This window comes from Condylura cristata, unplaced genomic scaffold (genome assembly GCF_000260355.1).
Source record: "Condylura cristata isolate star-nosed mole 26May11 unplaced genomic scaffold, ConCri1.0 scaffold00006, whole genome shotgun sequence".
Lineage (NCBI taxonomy): Eukaryota > Metazoa > Chordata > Mammalia > Eulipotyphla > Talpidae > Condylura > Condylura cristata.
Genome location: NW_004567107.1, coordinates 9647770 through 9664053, shown reverse-complemented (window position 1 = coordinate 9664053; position 16284 = coordinate 9647770). Strand labels below are relative to the sequence as shown.

General features: G+C 58.7%; 1 protein-coding gene across 1 annotated transcript; it reads right to left on the bottom strand.

Annotated features, from left to right (window-relative positions):
- Positions 1-23: 23 nt before the first annotated feature.
- Positions 24-16236, bottom strand: PHF19 (PHD finger protein 19). The gene is made up of 15 exons (XM_004677386.2): positions 16204-16236; positions 13762-13962; positions 13199-13280; positions 11152-11247; positions 10620-10720; positions 9977-10125; positions 8387-8482; positions 7855-7923; positions 7573-7693; positions 6180-6247; positions 4886-5047; positions 4303-4390; positions 3598-3683; positions 2750-2845; positions 24-1651 (listed from the first exon to the last, which is right to left on the bottom strand). Exons 2-15 carry the CDS (start codon positions 13945-13947, stop codon positions 1309-1311), a joined length of 1743 nt encoding a protein of 580 aa, XP_004677443.1. The 5' UTR covers positions 13948-13962; positions 16204-16236; the 3' UTR covers positions 24-1308.
- Positions 16237-16284: the final 48 nt, after the last annotated feature.

The window sequence follows — 16284 nt, the reverse complement described above, 5'->3', positions numbered from 1 at the left end:
CCCCCCCCCCCCCCACTCCCCAGTCAAGGCACTTCTTTCCACTTTCCAATCTAGTGAGTCAGTTTCTAATACCTGGAAGCAGCAAAAATGAGGGGTCCCCTTCCCCTCCCATTTTTGGTTTCCATCCAGACAGGTTCAAGTTTAAATGCTGATTCTAGGAATTCTATTTATACTCCCACTGATGATAAGTTTCCCATTGAAGGGACTGACGGACAGACAGGACCTTAACCCCAGCCTGTCCCAAAAGTGATTGTCAATTTTAGGGCTGGGCAAGGGATGAAAGGAAGAGGGTTGGGGACCCCTGTGCTTCCCTGTGGGGTCAAAGCTGGGTCATGGGTTTGAACACGGGGGCAGAGGCTGGACTTTCACATTCAGTGGCAGCACACGGCCGTAGGAAGAAGAGGGCGAGGCTGACTTCCGTGTGGGGGCCTGTACACCCAGGGGGTGAAAGCACAAGTGGAGTGAGTGTACTGTTCGGTGTGTGGGGCTGGGGGGGTCTGCTGAGGGGCAGCTGGCCTATGTGGCTCCCTTTCCTCTCCCTCTCCCTGGCCTACAGGTCTGTAAGGCCAGGCCCAGCTATAAGCCAGCGACTGAAAGGGGCTGTGACCTGGGAAAGGACCACTGCTGGGACCCCAGAAGGTGACACTGCAGCCCTCACTCTCAGCCTTCATATCGGCCTGCGGGGCCTCTGTGGCAGACCCAGCCTCCTCAGATCCCACCAGCCAGGCTCTCCGCCATCCTGGCTGTCACGGAGGCGTCGCCCATGTTCGCCCCCTCTTCCAAGGGCAGGCTGGTGGGCGAGGCCTCCTCTGGCGCACCTTCACCCAGGCTTTCTCAAGTTTCTGTCTCACAGTGTGCCCCTCAGAGCACTGACACCTCCCAGCCAGGGGCTCATGACAGCCACACCCACATAGGGTGTGTGATCACACCCAAAGCGGGAGAAAGTGCAGGACACAGAATTGGGGGACAGAGAGATTCAGCCCACGAGAAAAAGTCACAGACCCAGAGGGGTACAAGCCCAGAGGAACAGATACAGTTTGAGGGGATGGGGAGCGTGTGGGGACACTGAGGCACGGCAGTGGGACCTGGGAGACACAGGACAGAAGTGAGGAGCCTGAGGAGGCCTGAGGCAGAATGGGCACCGCCTGTGAGGCACAGGCCTGGCTGGCTGGACAGGCAAGAGGGCGCTCCCAGGCGCCTGCTGCTGTCTTGGGTCCCTCTCTGCTCCAGCCTGCAGAGAGCGGCAGCCTGTGGCTTCCATGGTCTCACCTTTGGTTTCCCGGGCTCTTGGCATCCCCAGGGGGCCAGTCAGTAAGGGGTGGTCCCCTCCCACTCCACCAGATACTGAACCTTGCCCTCGGGCGTGACTCTGCGAGCCAACACCTGGTACTTCTCTCCACACGCTAACCGCCCAGCCGCACCAAAGTAGTTGGTGATGGATGACTTGAGGTGGGACAAGGAAGAGTCATCTTCACTGATGCTCTCAAAGGTGTGGCTGTCGATGCCTTCGTCTGCCCGCTCTGGACCCGAAACCCCTTCTGCACTGCTGTCCGAGGGGCAGCGTCCACCTGGCTCGACTGCCCGCCGCTTCGCCCGCAGTGGCAGATACGCTTTGGCTGCCAGCTTCCTCTTCCGGCTGCCCACTGTCCGCCTGTGTCAGGAGGGGGAGGGGCACGTGACGGGCATGAGATGTGATCGTTACAACAGAAGAGCCTCTCCCTGAGCACACGCCAAGGCTCCAGACTAGGTCCTGGGCATGGGACAGCCCCTCGATGCCCCGGAGGAGGCTCCAGAGAAGCCAGAGCTGGGAGGGGCAGGGCCAGGGGGCAAGCCCAGAAGTGTCCAGCTCAGAAGCACCTGCTCTTGGTAGTTAGGGGCGCAGAGCTGCAGAGTACTGGGTGCTGTTCTCTGCCAGCACAGAGACCCTGCTTACTCTGCCTCAACCTTGACGGAGACTCATCTGTAGCTAGAAGAGTCGAACAGGAGGGGGTTACAGACGAGGCAGAGGCCGGGCATGGGCACATGCACAAGATGAGGTGGCACGGTCACAGAGCTTAGCAACAGAAACTGACCGGAAGAACCAGTGAGAACCAAAGAACAGGAAGAAATACCTGAACGTACAGGGTGATGGCAGACAAGGAGATAGAGGGGCTCGGAATAAAGACTCCCAGCCCCCTCCTGTAGGGTTATAGTTTTGATTCTACTTCTGTAAGGGCCAAAATGCCCTGAAATCATTCAGGGAGCCGCGGAGTTCAGAAGGCATGTATGATGCAGCACCACCCTCCCTGTGCTGCTGAGGGCCAGCGATGGTCAAATGGGCCGCCCCCAGCTGGGCCCCCCAGGATTTCTGCCCCTTCTCGCAGACCTTACACCCGGCAGGGTGCCAGGTCCCCTCTCTCAGGTGTACAGGCCCGGAGGAGACACGAGGTTGGGAGAGCAGCAGTCTGGGAGGCACTCAGCATGCAGCGTGAGCAGGCCAAGGAAATGAAGGAGAGAATGCAGGCCCTGATGTCACCCAGGGAAGTCACAGAACCTTCTCTAGTGGGTGAAGAGGCGTGACCAGAACACCCGTGCTCAGCCCATCCGAATCCCTGTGCCTCGGAACCGGAGGGTCCAAGACCTGACCCAGTGATCAGTCAGGTCCCCCAGTCCTAGACAGCATGAGCCACAAGGTGCCACGAGGGGCCCTGAGGTGGCACGGGGGGTGGGGACAGCTGGCGGCACCCGAGCCGTGGGCCGGGAGGTGTACCTGGAGCCGTAGGAGACGCTGGTGGAGGCGGAGCCGGACGTGCTGGCAGCGTCAGTGGAGTCCACATCTGAGAAGAAGGTCTGGCCTGAGCTGGCACTGGGAGGGATGAGAGGGCGAGCCTGCCATTGGCCTTGGCCCTCGTGCCCCGTGGGATCTCCCCGGTCACCTCTGGGTCCCCTCGCGTCCTCTGTGCAACAGAGGCCGCCTTCCCCTCACTGAGCCCCAGGCCACCTCCCTGCAGCTGCCCCCCCCCCCACTTCTTCAAGATCAAGGGGTCAGGAAAGCCAACCGCGACCACCCTGCCCTGGAGGTGACAAGAAGGAGCCGCCAGTGAAGGCGCCTGGCTGGCACGGTGCCGCGCTTCCCGGGCCACAGGCCGCAACTGAGTCTGGTTCTTAAAACAGAGGAGGCGGTTCAGAGGTCGAAGGCTTTCTCTGAAGTCACACGCCTAGTGAAGCAAGCAGAGGCTGGGTCCCTGCTCCCCTCCACACGGGGTCACTATGGGGGACCCACAGTGACGCTCAGGAAGCGAGCACATCCTGGCACACATCTCTCCAGGAGTGGGAACCTGGCGCCAGCACGGAGTTCAGCAGAGGGGCGTGGGGTGGGGGAGGGCAGGCGAGGGAGGGCTGTCAGTCAGGACTGCTGTGGGGCAGCCTCTGAGATAGACAGCAGGGCGCCATTGTGCCAGCCCTGAAGTGGGGGGGGGCAGCCGCTGCACTGTGACCCTAAGGGGTTCCCAGCCCTCACACAGCTTTCTGCTTGGCTCCTCCCAGCACCTGCCTTCACAGCCGACCTCACAGGTGGCCTCCACCTCAGAGCAGCCCTGTCCTGGGTCCCGTTGATACCTCTTTAAGCTCTGGATCTCATCCAGGGTGAAGTCGAATATGCTGGCCAGGTGATGGTTGGTGCTCCAGGCCGAGGTGAAGTCGCTCTGTGGACACGGGCGGGGCAGAGTGGTCAGTCATCTCTGGGCCCCCTCGCCACCTCCTTTGTCCCTGCTGCTGGTCCAACCAGAACTTCTGAGGGCTGGGCTTTCCGGAGGCCAGGGCCTATCTCCTCCTCATGCCCGTTCTGACCTGGGAGCCAGCTGTGGGTGCTGGTCCTGACCTGTCTCTAGCCAGCCGTGTGACCTTTCAGTGTCTGAGCCTCGGTCACCCCGACTTCAACACACGGGCCACACCCTGCCTACAGAACTTCACCCTTGGGGGCACAGGGGAGCACAGCAGGAGGAAATGACAGCATCAAAGTGCTTCCAAAGCAGCCAGTCAGGCTGAGACGGGGGAGACCTGGCTGCCCTCACTGCCCACACGGCTCCGGATGACAGGACAAGCGTTTACTGTCCCTTGCTCCTGTGGTTCTTGGGAACTTGGGGGGACATAGAGAGGGGGCCCTGCAGTGCCTGGCTTTTCTTTGTCTCATTGCAGTAGGAACTGGCTTCTTTAAGGGATGTGGGGAAGTCCCCTGGCCTGGGGTGCCCAGTTTTCTGTAGAGGAATCCCTAATATGTGCTGACCCCGGATGTGAAAGCAGAGAAGTAGAAACGAAACTAACACTGGGAATAGCATCTTCCAGCAAAAACTTTGATCTTTTTCTTCTATAAACTCGCCTTTTCTGCTGCTGGAATTCATGAGGCAACAAACTGTGGAGACAGAAAAGGGAGAAGATGGCGCAGTCAAGGCCTGAAGGCCCAAGGGAAGAGAGGCGGGCTGGGGGAGGCAGTGAGGGGACAGCTCACTGAGGAGGAGGTGGGTGTCTGGGAGGGCGGTAAGGGAGGGTGTGGAGGGGGATGGGCAGACAGGCATCATCCCAGGCACATGACCCTGATGTGTTCTGCCCCACGCCCGGGGGGCGCTGGAGAGCCCTACCACACCCCCCCTCACCTCTGCCTGAACCCTCATCCAGCAGGACCGGGCCTCTGACCTGGCTTTTCCTCCAAGCAAGGCAGGAAGGACTGTGGTGGGGGCAGGGATGTTGGTCCAAGGCCCACCTGGGCCACTAGCTGGTGCTCTGAGGGACCCCCTGGCTGTGAGGAGCTGCTCACGCAGGCACCCCCAGTCTCAGACCCAGCTCGCAGTGCCTAGGCTGGGGCTGGAGCAGGGAGCTGGAGCTTGCCACCCTTGGCCCGGACACTGACCCAGCCTTGCTCTTTCCTCTCCGCCGCAGCTCAGAGGGGGCACCATTCTCAGTGGGCGCCAGGCCCTTGTCAGGCAGCAGCTTCCCGGGCGGGTTGGGCGGGACCCGGATGCGCAGGCGGAAGATGCACTTCTTCTTCTTGATCTCCTTGCCACAGAGGAACCTGGGGGTGGGCAGGGAGAGGAGAAAGCTCTGAAGTCTGTTGGTCCACCCTCCTGGGGAGGAGAGTCAAGCATCAAAAGGACAGGCTTTGCCCTGTGGTCCAAGCTAAACCCCAGAATGGCCCGTGGGTCAGGGCTCCTGGGTGCTGGTAAGAACGAGGCTGGAGGCTCCTTCCTGCCGTGTCTGAGTGGTTCTGGCGGCTCTCCCTTCTCTGCCTTAACCAACCAACCCCAAGGCTGCATCCTACAAGGCCTCCACCTTCCAGCGGAGCTGCTCTTGTCCAGTGTGCTCCACACCACTCTGTTCTCTGCTCTCCAGGGAGACTCACAGGAGCTCCAGGCACTTCCCTCAGCTTCCAACATGACTAAGCTGCCGTGTGGGGGTGTCTCACACACAGCCCCTCCTGGGAGTGTCCCCAGAGGGCGGGAGGTCTTGGCACTCAAGGGCGGACTGTGCTTGGGCCCTCCATCATGACAGGGACGGTAACTCCGCGCGGCGCTGCAGGGAGAGGGTCTGAAGCACGCCCCGTGTCTCCCTCCGTCTGCAGTATCACTGCAGGCTGGCAGCAGCAGTTTGACAGGTTAAGTGTGGACGGAACGAGTGAACCAAACAGACTGAGGCATGTTCTAGGCTGAGGAAGAACATGGACAGCCCTGAGTGGGCGAGTGCAGGGCCAGCATGGCGACACCAGGAGAAGCGAGCACAGGGTGGAGGCGGGCGGGGGCAGGGCCCGATCACAAGAGGCCTGGAGTGCCGCTAAGGGCCCAGGGGGCAGCAGTGGGGGCTGTGCCAGCTGTGTGCCCAGAAGAACGCAAATCAAATCAGGATGGTAAGGCATGGCTGGGGATGGCTTAGGAGGGCACAGCACCCCAAGGGAAAACCGACCTGAGATCCTGGCCCACGGCCATGCCAACCAGAGCGGGGAGTGGGGCTCCCCAGTCAATGGGCTGGAGGGGAGGTGTGGTCACAAGGAGGTGGGTGCTTCCTGGGTCTTCAAGGACCGAGGGGGGGCGGAGACTAATGTGGTCACAGAGGTGATGGGGGACAGCTTGAGCAAAGGCTGTAAGGTAGGAAGAATCTGGGATTGGAGCCCCACGTCCCGGGCCCCACAGCACTCCCTTGCTTGCACGCACCGGCTTTTGTAGCTGTTCAGAGCGTTGAGGAGATGGGGTCCGCGGTCTGTCACAGGGGTGCTGGTGAGCTAAAGAGAGCAGAAGCGCGGTCACACCTGGGCCCCAGGTATCTGAGGAAGCCTCAGTCATGCCCCTCCTCCCCTCCATCTCCTGGTGCTGCTGGCTCTCCAGGTGAGGCCCTCCAGGTGAGGCCCTCCAGTGTAGCCCAGATCTCAGCTCACTTCCTACTGGTAAGTGGGGAGGGTGATCTCTGTCCTGAACTTAGCAAGAGCTTTAAACATGTCCAGGACCATGACCCAGTAACACTATCCCATGAGATCAATCCCATAGGTGAACCACAGAACACGAGCTCTACATAAACAGCGTTCATTGCAGCTTTGTTCTGATGACGGGCAAACGGGTAAGAGCCTGCGTGCACTTGCAACCAGAAGAAAACACAGCCACCACAGAAAAGCTCCAAGTACATTTTAACACAGAATGAAAGTGTGAAGTGGGAAAAAGGGCCGGTTTAACACGCACACGGTAAAATCTAATCCACGTAAAAAGAACTTCATAGGAGACGGACAATGGAGGGAAGTGCACCCAAGCGTTACCTGTAGTTGTTTCTGGGTGCTGTGGTGTGGGAGCAGGGGTGATTTTTTTAAAAAGTGCCCTTCCTTACACCTTTTGGGATTTACATTTTTTTCTACCAGAAACCTGTGAGGCTTTTTCATATGTATAAATGCCAGTTCTCTCTACCCTCTAAGGAGTAATCATATGCATGTCCTTTATAAATGATCCAATACTGCGAATGAAGCTGCAATTACATGATAATTTAGAGGTTGCCAGTTTGTGAAAAGCCCTTCTCATGGACAAAGGGTTTGGGCAGTGGGTCGAGAAGATGCCCGGCTCTGGATGTGGTGGAGACGGTTCTACCTCTTTAGGGGAAGGTGGTTCTGGAAGCATTTGGGAGGCCCCAGCTCCAGTCCCTGCTCAGCTCCAAAGCTCTGCTACCACCTGCCAGTCATTCTCCTCCTGTGACATCTGGAGTCTGCTTTGCTCCCGCTCCACTCCTGAGGTGGCAGGCTCCCAGGCCTCCGGTGACCCAGTGCTGCTATTTCAGAGTACAGCCAGCAGAGGGCAGACCCGCTTCGCCTTCCATCCCAGTCAGGCGTCAGGAGCCGGACAATCTAGGGGGGCTGCAGCTCCCCAGGTGAGTGGGTGGCGGTAACCCACCCACTGCCAAAACCTGGCTCAGGAAGTTTCAGCTCAGGCAAGCAGCAGTCAAAGGCTCTGGGTCTCTGTTGCAGCCAGCAACCCTCGCAGAGGGGCAGCACTGCCCGAGAGGGAGCACCGCGACCCAGGCGCTAGTTCTGCGCCGTGCGCCATTCTGCTGGCCCACAGTCCTGCGTACCTTGCCGAGCTGCAGGAGCTCCCAGTGGTGGTTGACAAAGGCCAGAATCTCCTCAAAGTCAAAGTACTTCTTCTTGCTCTGCACCCCCAGGTTGTAGAGGGCCAGGTGAACCACATCCACCCTGGGCAAGGGGGCAAGGAGGTGGGGTAGGGTGAGGTAGCAGCCTCCTGGGTGTAGGCTGAGGGGCAGGGGCAAGGCTGGGGCCTGGTGGCTGAGATGGCATTGCTCCCAGAGGGAAGGGCGGAGAAGGGGCCGGTGGGCCCTGGCCAAGCCCCCTCTCACCATCGCAGGGGCAGCCTCTCGATGTACTCTGGGCCCTGGTTACACACGGAGCAGAAGAACAGGTAGAACCTGTGGGTGGGTGGAGAGGGGGCCTGTGGTTGGGGGGTTCTGACACCCCATCTCACATGGGTCTCCTCCCCACAACCCCCACCTGCCATCCCAAAGTCAGTGTGGTCCTCCTAGGGCTGGGAGGCTTGGCCATCAGCCGCACTGGTCATCCGTCTCCCAGTGACTCTCTAGCCCCGAGAGGAGTGGGGCAGGGCCTGGGTCCCTCCCCCTTCCCCAGACACCTCCAAGAAACTGGGGCTTAGGGGAGGCAGGAATTTGTCTAAGGCCCCCCACAAGTCAATGGCAACTGGCATGCGGCTCAGCATGTGCTCTACTGAGGAGACCTCCCCCCACTTCCCCCTTGGTGGTCCTCACTCTCATAGGCCCCTGCTTGTCTAGAGCCTGGAGACCTGCTGCTGCTGCTGTCCCCTGACATCCCCCCCAACACACCCCCAAGGCTGAGCCAGACCAGATCAGCACCTACCGGTCTCCAAACATCATGGGCTCGTTGAGGCACTGGGTGCAGGCCTCGTGGAACCACTGTCTACACCGGTAGCACTGCAGCATCCGCAGGTACCACCTGGAGAGCCAGAGGAGCCAGGGTCACCCCACCCCCACCCCAGCCAGGCGTCAGCCCAGCAACCAAGCCAGCCCCCCCCTGGGGACCGGAGGACTGGGACGCAGGGGAGGTCCTGGAGCAGGGTGTGAGAGAGCCTCTGTGGTCAGTCACTGGCCCCACCTTGCAGATGCGCCAGAGATGAAGAGCTTGCTCACAGGCACCGGGAAGCAGTGGTAGAAAGTGCTTCAGGTCCTGATCCCTTGCGCCAGCCACACTGGAGCCATCTCTGACCTGAGCGCCTGCACTGCTTCCCAAATAACACTGCCAGCGCACTGCCTGGGGACCTCCCAGCAGAATAAGGGTTCCCCTAAGTCTGACCACAGGGCTGCAAAGTGTCGTGTCTCGCCTGGTACTGAAGCTACCCTGTCACGGCCTTTCCACAACTGCTCACGGACTAGTAATGAAGAATAAGTATTTTCTTTACAGTGGACTCAGTTCATACCTGGCCAGGGGTGGCGGTATGTGGCCACCTGCATCAGAATCATCTAGATCTAGGTTAAATGCAGATTCCTCGGCCTGCTCCAGACCTACCCGGCTTGGGGGTCCCGAGAGGTACATTTTCACAAAGTGCTTACTGTGCGATTCTGCTGGGTTAGGCCTGAGACCCTCGCCTGAGTGCTGAGCCCTCTAGCAACGTGTCTGTCATCCCTCAGGCCTCCCCACACCAGGGCAGCGGATGCCCCCGCCCCAGGGCTTCCTCTCATCTGAGACCTGAGGAGGTTCTAGGGATTTGCCCAAGTTGCCCAGTCAGGCTGAAAGCGCAGCCTCTGGACCCCAAGCTGAGATGCAGAGACAGCCCGAGTTTCCTGTGGTCAGAGTCCCATCTCACTTCCGCTACCCCCCACCTGTGGCGCTCAGCCTCCCTCGTGGCTACAGGGAGGCCAAGCCGACAGGGAAGGGGAAGGGGAGCGAGGACCCCCTGGAGCCAGAGCAAGCCTCCTGCAAAGCAGCCCCAGCCACAACCCAGCCCCTGCAGGCACAGCGCAAAGGCTCTTATCTCACGGAGGTGAGAGGCTCAGCTTCACGACCTCAGGTGGTTGCTATGTCCCAGACATCTGTTTAGTGCTCGGGTGCCAAGTACTGAGAGCCTTTCTGGAATTCTCTAACTCAGCTCCCACCGCACAGAGGGAGAATGATGGTCACTGAAGTTGGGGTCTGCAGCGGGAAGGGGCAGGGAGGACGTGGATGTCTGACTAGACTCTGAACCACTCCTCTGTACTTCCTCCTTTCCCACAGGCCCCCAAGAAAACATGCTGACCCTTGGCTCTCCACGGCTCTGCCCTCCAGGCCCACGCCCACTATTTTGATGTTCAGGGTCTTAGCCAGGGTCCCTCCACAGGGCCCCGCCCCTCAGGCCACGTTCCCAGGGCTCAGTCTCCCATCCAGCACCTGCCGGTCCAGCGCCTGCCTGGCGGCACCCGCCTCCACCCAGGGCGGCCCCGCCCACGGCCTTACTCTCCGGGGCCTCCGCAGTAGCAGTAGCACTGCTGCTGGTTGGTGCGGTGGGGCGAGTCCCACTCGAGCTCCTCGGGCTGGTAGGACAGCACCATCTTCACGGCCTGCAGGGTCCTGGCGATGGCGCCCTTCTTCAGCGCGCCACCTTTCTATGGGGAGATGAGGGCCAGTCACTCACAGGGTATCAGCACTGGGCTCTCAAGGGGACCCCCAGCTATCCCAGGGTCAGAGACGCAAGGGGGCTTTTCCCATCTGCTCGCTGTCCCTGAACAATCTCCATCAATATTGGTGTTCACAGTAACAGAGAACAATAACGACCAGTGTGGGCACGCAGGTGGATTTTCTCCTTTAAGTGCAAGGCACCATTTATGGGCCCCCACCCCCGACAGCACACCCGTACCACTATTTAAAGGCACCATTTGGGGGGCCTCCCGCTCCGGACAGCACACCCGTACCATTTTACAGTTGAGCAAACTGGCTCAGAGAGGCTTAAGAACCTGCCCAGGACACGCAGCTGGCAAGCGGCCATGGTGCTGTCTGCCTCCGAGGCTGGGCTCTCTGGCGGGGTGTCCGGTCTGAGCCAGGCTCTGGGGTCCTGACTGCAGCACGGAGGAAAGGCCGGGGCTGAGGACGGAGGGCTCACCCGCACAGCCAGCGCGAAGATGCAGCGTCGGCAGAACCAAGGTGTGAGCCGGGGCCTGTCGGCGCTGCCCGCCATGGGGATGTGGCACTGCTGGTGGTAACCTGCGGCAGAGGGGGGCTGAGTACCCACAGGGAAGAGGCCGCACGGCGGTTAGCCCAGAGGGGTGGCAGGGCTGGGACGGCTGCGGCAAGTCTAGGAGCTGTGAGCCTTGCCAGCCCCCTGAAGACGGCACTGGCCCTGGCTGGAGGCCCCGAGGTCTGACTGGTCCCTGTGCCCACCTCTCCCCCCCATCCCCTCGGCCCGTGGGCTCCGACCTGCACTGCGTGCCTTACCTACTTCCCAGAAGCCATAGCTCGCCCCAGGGTGTCCTCCCTAGCCCTCATTCCTAGACACCGGCCCCAGTCCCTCTGGAGCTCCAGGAGAAACAGGAGCCAGCGGGAGCCCAAACAGTCTGTGGTGGTGCCCATCACGGGCCGGTGGGGGCATGAGGGCCGCGGGCGGGGCCTGCTCAGCACCCTGCCCACCGACTCACCCAGGCCACACTTCCCGCAGATGAGGATCTCGTTCAAGGGCCCCGAGGTCTTTCCCAGGCAGATGTTGCACTTGGGCTCCTCCCCTGGGACACCAGCTGAAAGAGAGCCAGTGGGGGGCTGCAGGAGCTGCAGTGTGCTGAAGCCACGCTCCAGGGGCCACGCCTCGGGGCTGTGCTAGCACGGACCCACAGCCAAGCCCGTCTCCACAGACACTCACAGTACCTTTTCTCACCAAAGTTGGGGTGGTGGCTGCTCCCCCACATCCATCGTTTGCTCAGCTAGTGAGCAGAGGGGACTTCAACCCAGGGCCGCTTGACAGCAAAACCCTTCTGTTAGCATGTTGCCTTTCCTGCCTAATGTAGCTTGATTTGTTGAACGGTATTTTTTATTAAATAATTTAAAATATTTATTATGGGCTAGACTGTAACAAACACCACATTCTCTTCAATAATTATAAACTCGTGATTCTGGGCTGTTCTGAATCAAGTTCCAGACATACAACATAATTACAGGGGCCTTCCTGGTGGCGCAGGGGTTCGAAGTCTCAGTGCTATCAAGCTATCGCCAGTCACTGAAGCAAGAGTTCGATCCCTGGCCAGGGAGCTGACCCACATGGCGCAGCAGACGGCTCCTGTCTCCCTGCTGCTCCCCTCAGCAGTGTATTTCAGGAGACCTGCCTGCTGTGCTCCCCACTCTGTCTCTGGTAAATCCTCTCACCCCCTGCATCTCTTTCCTGTACACCAGTTCTTGTATGCATAAATAATAAAACCTTCAAAAAATAAAAATGAAAACAACATAACTATGGTGACACTCTACCCCTAAAAATTGCAAATAATTTCTTAGTATCAAGATATTCAGTTAGTGTTTACATTTCCAATTGTGTCAAATAAAAATGTCACAACAATGTAACTTTGTTCAATTGCTTTTAACCTATGAGCTTCCTCTCCTTTCTTATTTGTACTTTTTAAAGAATAAATATGTGGACTGAACATGTGAAAAGTGAGTGCACATAAATTAAATACACTGTGAGGTGTGTATGCTTCTGCCTGCTCTTGCCTCACTCCCCAACCTCCTGAAAGTACTGTTAGGGGAGAAATGCTACGTGCCCAGCAGTGTGTCCCCAGGACCTCAGTGTGTATGGCAGCTAACACACATTCAATACATGCTTATTGGGGGTCATTCTTGCTCCAATTACTGACATGCCTCCCGGAGCTCCCATGGGTCTCGGTCAGTCCTCACTGGCCTCCTAAAGTGATGCATCCAGAACTACAGGGAACTCAGTCATATGCTGTCAGAGGGGGAGACACCCAGGGAATCCCCTCTGCCCTGGAGGAGCACTCATCTGGCTGGGGAGCCAGACCCGTGCAGGGGAGCCCAGGAGAGCACTGGGGTGTGGCCTGGCGCACAGCCAGCCTTCTCCAGGATGGCTGAGAGGAGCAGTCCTTCCTCACCAGCTGGCTCCTAGTGCTGGAGGAACCCAAGAGAGAAGCTTCTGGCTGCTTCAGACCTTTCCCCAACAAGGGCGAGGAGGGGCTTGGGGCAGGATCAGTCTGTACAGGCAGCTATGGTGGAGGCAAGGGAAGGTGCCCTGGGTTCTGGGGTGTCTACGTTCCTTAAAAATCATCCCTAATGGGGGCCCTCCCTGGTGGCGCAGCGGGTTAAAGCACTGCACTGAGAATCTAAAGCCGCTTCCGCATGAGTTCGATTCCCGCCTGCCCCGGAGGTGACCACATGGCGTGGCAGACCTCTCCTGACCCGCCCGCTGCTCCCCTCAGCAGTGTACTTCGTCGATATGCCTGTTCTGTTCCCCACTCTGTCTCTGGTGAAGCCTCTCACCGCCCCTGAGCCTCTGGCCTGTACCCCAGTTCTGTATGCACAAATAAATAAATCTAAAAAAAAAAAAAATCATCCCTAATGGTAACGGTCCCCAGAAACTGCCTTCTTGTACCTCAACAGCACAAGTAGTAATCTGACCTTCATCTTGGGATGGATTGGGGGGGTGGGGAGTGGCGTCTGTGGACAAGGCCTAACGCCTGGAATACTCACCATGCTGAATGTCCTTCCACAGGACCCAGTATTTGGAATTATCTTCAAACGTCACAAGGCAGCTCTGCTTAGAGCTGCTGACCTGGGGCAAGACAGGGAGGGGCAAGTTGAGAAAGTGGCTGGGCAAAGCCTGCTGGACACAGGCTTCTCGTGTTTGTCCGAGGAGAGCTGAAGGATCAGACCCCCTTGTGTTCCAGGAAGCAGAGCTAGATCAGCAAGGGAAGCAGTTTCTGGAGGTAGTGCATTTCCAGACACTGAGGTTGTACAGTCAGGGCCCGAGACAGCACCTTGGTGGGAGCGAAGGACAGAACCAGGAAGACGGTGTGTGTTGGTCTCCAACCTGGTTGTGTCTGGAGGCTCAGAGGGCACCTCTCTAAAGAAATGGTTGGGTAACAGTGGCCCTAGGGATGGCACCCACAAAGGCAGGCCTGGCTTTCCGAAACATTTCCAGTTTTTAAACATGAGGGACAAGAAGGGAATGTCCCAGCCATCCCCATCCTCTGCCACTGGTCAGAAGAGGAGTAGAGAGCTACTGAATCTGGGAACAGAGAAGAAAGTTTTACCCTCTTGATCTTCCCGAGGTAGTACAGTCCATCTGTCCACCGGCACAGCACATACTGGCCCTCTGTCAGCTTGGACATCAGGTCTTTGAAGTTGTTTTTGGCTTTTGCCAGAGCCCCCTTGTTGGGGAGGTGGCTGGTGGCGCCATAGGAGTCCCGAGTCCCTGGGTCCAGAGCCCGGGTCTCCATCAGCTTCCAGGGCCGCTGGAAGAGAAAGGCAACAGGGTTTTACTTCCAGCTTCCCTGATCCCCAAGTCCATCAGGAGACCACCATGTCTGTACCTGTGCCTTATGCCAGGCCCTTTATCATCTCACTGAATCCTCATGATAGCCATGCGATGGAGACACTATTCCCACTCCTCAGGTAGGGAAGCTGAGGTTTGGCAAGGGGAAGCAGCGGCTCAGAAGTCCTACTCTCTCCTGCTACTGACCACAGAGCAAGTTCCTGCCCAGGGGGCCTGACCCCCGCCTGACTTGGAAGTGGAGGTTTCTCCCCTCAGCAAATGTACTCTGTGTTCTCTGAGGGCCTCCTCCAGGGTGCACCCTCACCCCTATCACGAGACCTGCCCAGAAAAAGCACCTTGAAAGGAAAACTCTTGGGTGGCTTGTGACCTGGTGGGCTTGGCCACCTGTGTCCTCTGTAATCCCCTTTTCTGTTCTCAATTATGGGATGACTTAATGGAAACCAATTCTGGGACATTTAAACTCGCTTATGCTTTTACTCAGATGCAAATTTGCACCAAGAATTAAGTCACTCTTATGGCAATCTCTCCACACCTATCTCTCACCATCCTCCACCGCTTTCTCTCTTCTGCTAATGGTATGACTATGGGCCCCAAGCCACAGAAACTTCAACCAGTGAGTTGCCACAGGTGGCCAGCTTCAAGCACAAGGATTTCTGGCATCTGGCTTTGCTGGTTCCATGCCCTACACCCCACTTCAGCCCCCCTGGTCTGAGTTTAGGCCTCACATTTTGCATGCATGCATGCGTTCATTCATTCATTCAATAACTGCTCCCTGAGCCTAGCACCCAGGATGTATTCACCTATGCAAGGTGCCCGGGACAGGGAATGGGGACCAGCCCCTGAGGCTAAGCAGGCTACGCCCCTGCTCTCCTGCCTTCCCACCAAATTCTTCCATAGGACCACCAAATCCCTTCTTGCTGCTCCCAAACACCTCCTGTGGCTCCCAGGGCCTTCACTGGCATACAAGGGCTTAACTGGCACCGTACCCCTCCACATGGCTATCTAAACACTATTCCCTGCACCCTATAATCTGGTCCCCTTCCTCTCTGCCTCTTTGGACACCAGGTGTTATGTGTAGGCAGGAAAAGGGTCCGAGATTTTCCCAGGTAAGAGTGCATTTGTATTCCGGGTTGATTGTGTCTGGTGATGTCTTACAGCAGAGTCTCACTGAGTAAGTGAAATTCATGTGTGTGCATGTCAGGGACCCTGGGGCAGGGCAGTGTTGGGGTCTTGGTCCACCAGATGGCATCACGGCCACATCCCTCCTCCACTTTCAATCCCTGGTCCCTCTTTTCTGGATGGTCGAGTACCCAGAACTGGGTAAGCTTTGCAGTCTGAATGCCTGCCTTCACCCCTGCCATCACCCGGCCACCTGGCTCCGTGGGCGCTCAGGCGCTGCCAGGTCTCTGCAGAGCCCAACTGGAGCTCGGCTGCGGCAGGTTCACTGACACTTCCTCCCCCGCTGCGCGCCTGGGAGAGGGCCCGGTTGTCGCGCCCCTCCCTGGCCAGGCTGGGGCCGCCGGGTGGCGGTCCCCCCACACGCGTCTCCATCCTCCCGGAGCGGGCCCCCGCCGGCTGTGATTGGCTGATTCAAACCCATCTGCACAGAAATGCCTGTTTGCGGGTTCCGTCGGCGTCCAGTTCAAATCAGCGGCACCCCGAGCGCGGAGCCGGGCGGGGGCAGGAAGCTAGGATGATTCATGCGCCGCGGCCTCTCCCAGGGCGGCCGTTGGCTTTTTAAAAAGGGTGTTCGAGAGGGAGGAAAAAAAAAAAGCCTTTGAGAAGCACCCCCTTCGGGTTCAAGCGCTCCGCTCTCCAGTCGCTCCGACGCCAAACCCCCCCACCCCTTCCAATCCTGCCGCAGCCCGACTTCGGACGTGAGCAAAATCCTAAACATCGCATCGGTCTCCACCACCATCCCCCCCACCCCCAACCCCGCATAGGAAAAGTAATGATTTGGGGCAAGGGAACAGAGACTGTCACCCACGTCCCCCAATGGCTGGGGGACCCGAACGCGGCTCCCGTCGCTCCGGAGACCCCATTCACTCCCGCCTCCATCCCCCAAGTGCGCGGCTCCAGGGACTCCAACACCCTCTTCGGAAACGTTCCAACCATCCCGAAAGTTCAGGGAGTTTTCGAAAGAGAAGGGGTGAGGCGGGGAGTCCCCCCAGCGGCCGCCTGCCGGCCGCGCCCAACTCACCGCGAGGCTGCGTGTCCACCGGTCCCCCTTGGAGTCTGGCCGCCAGGCGCATCGGCGGCTGCGCCCGGCCCGCGGCTGCCC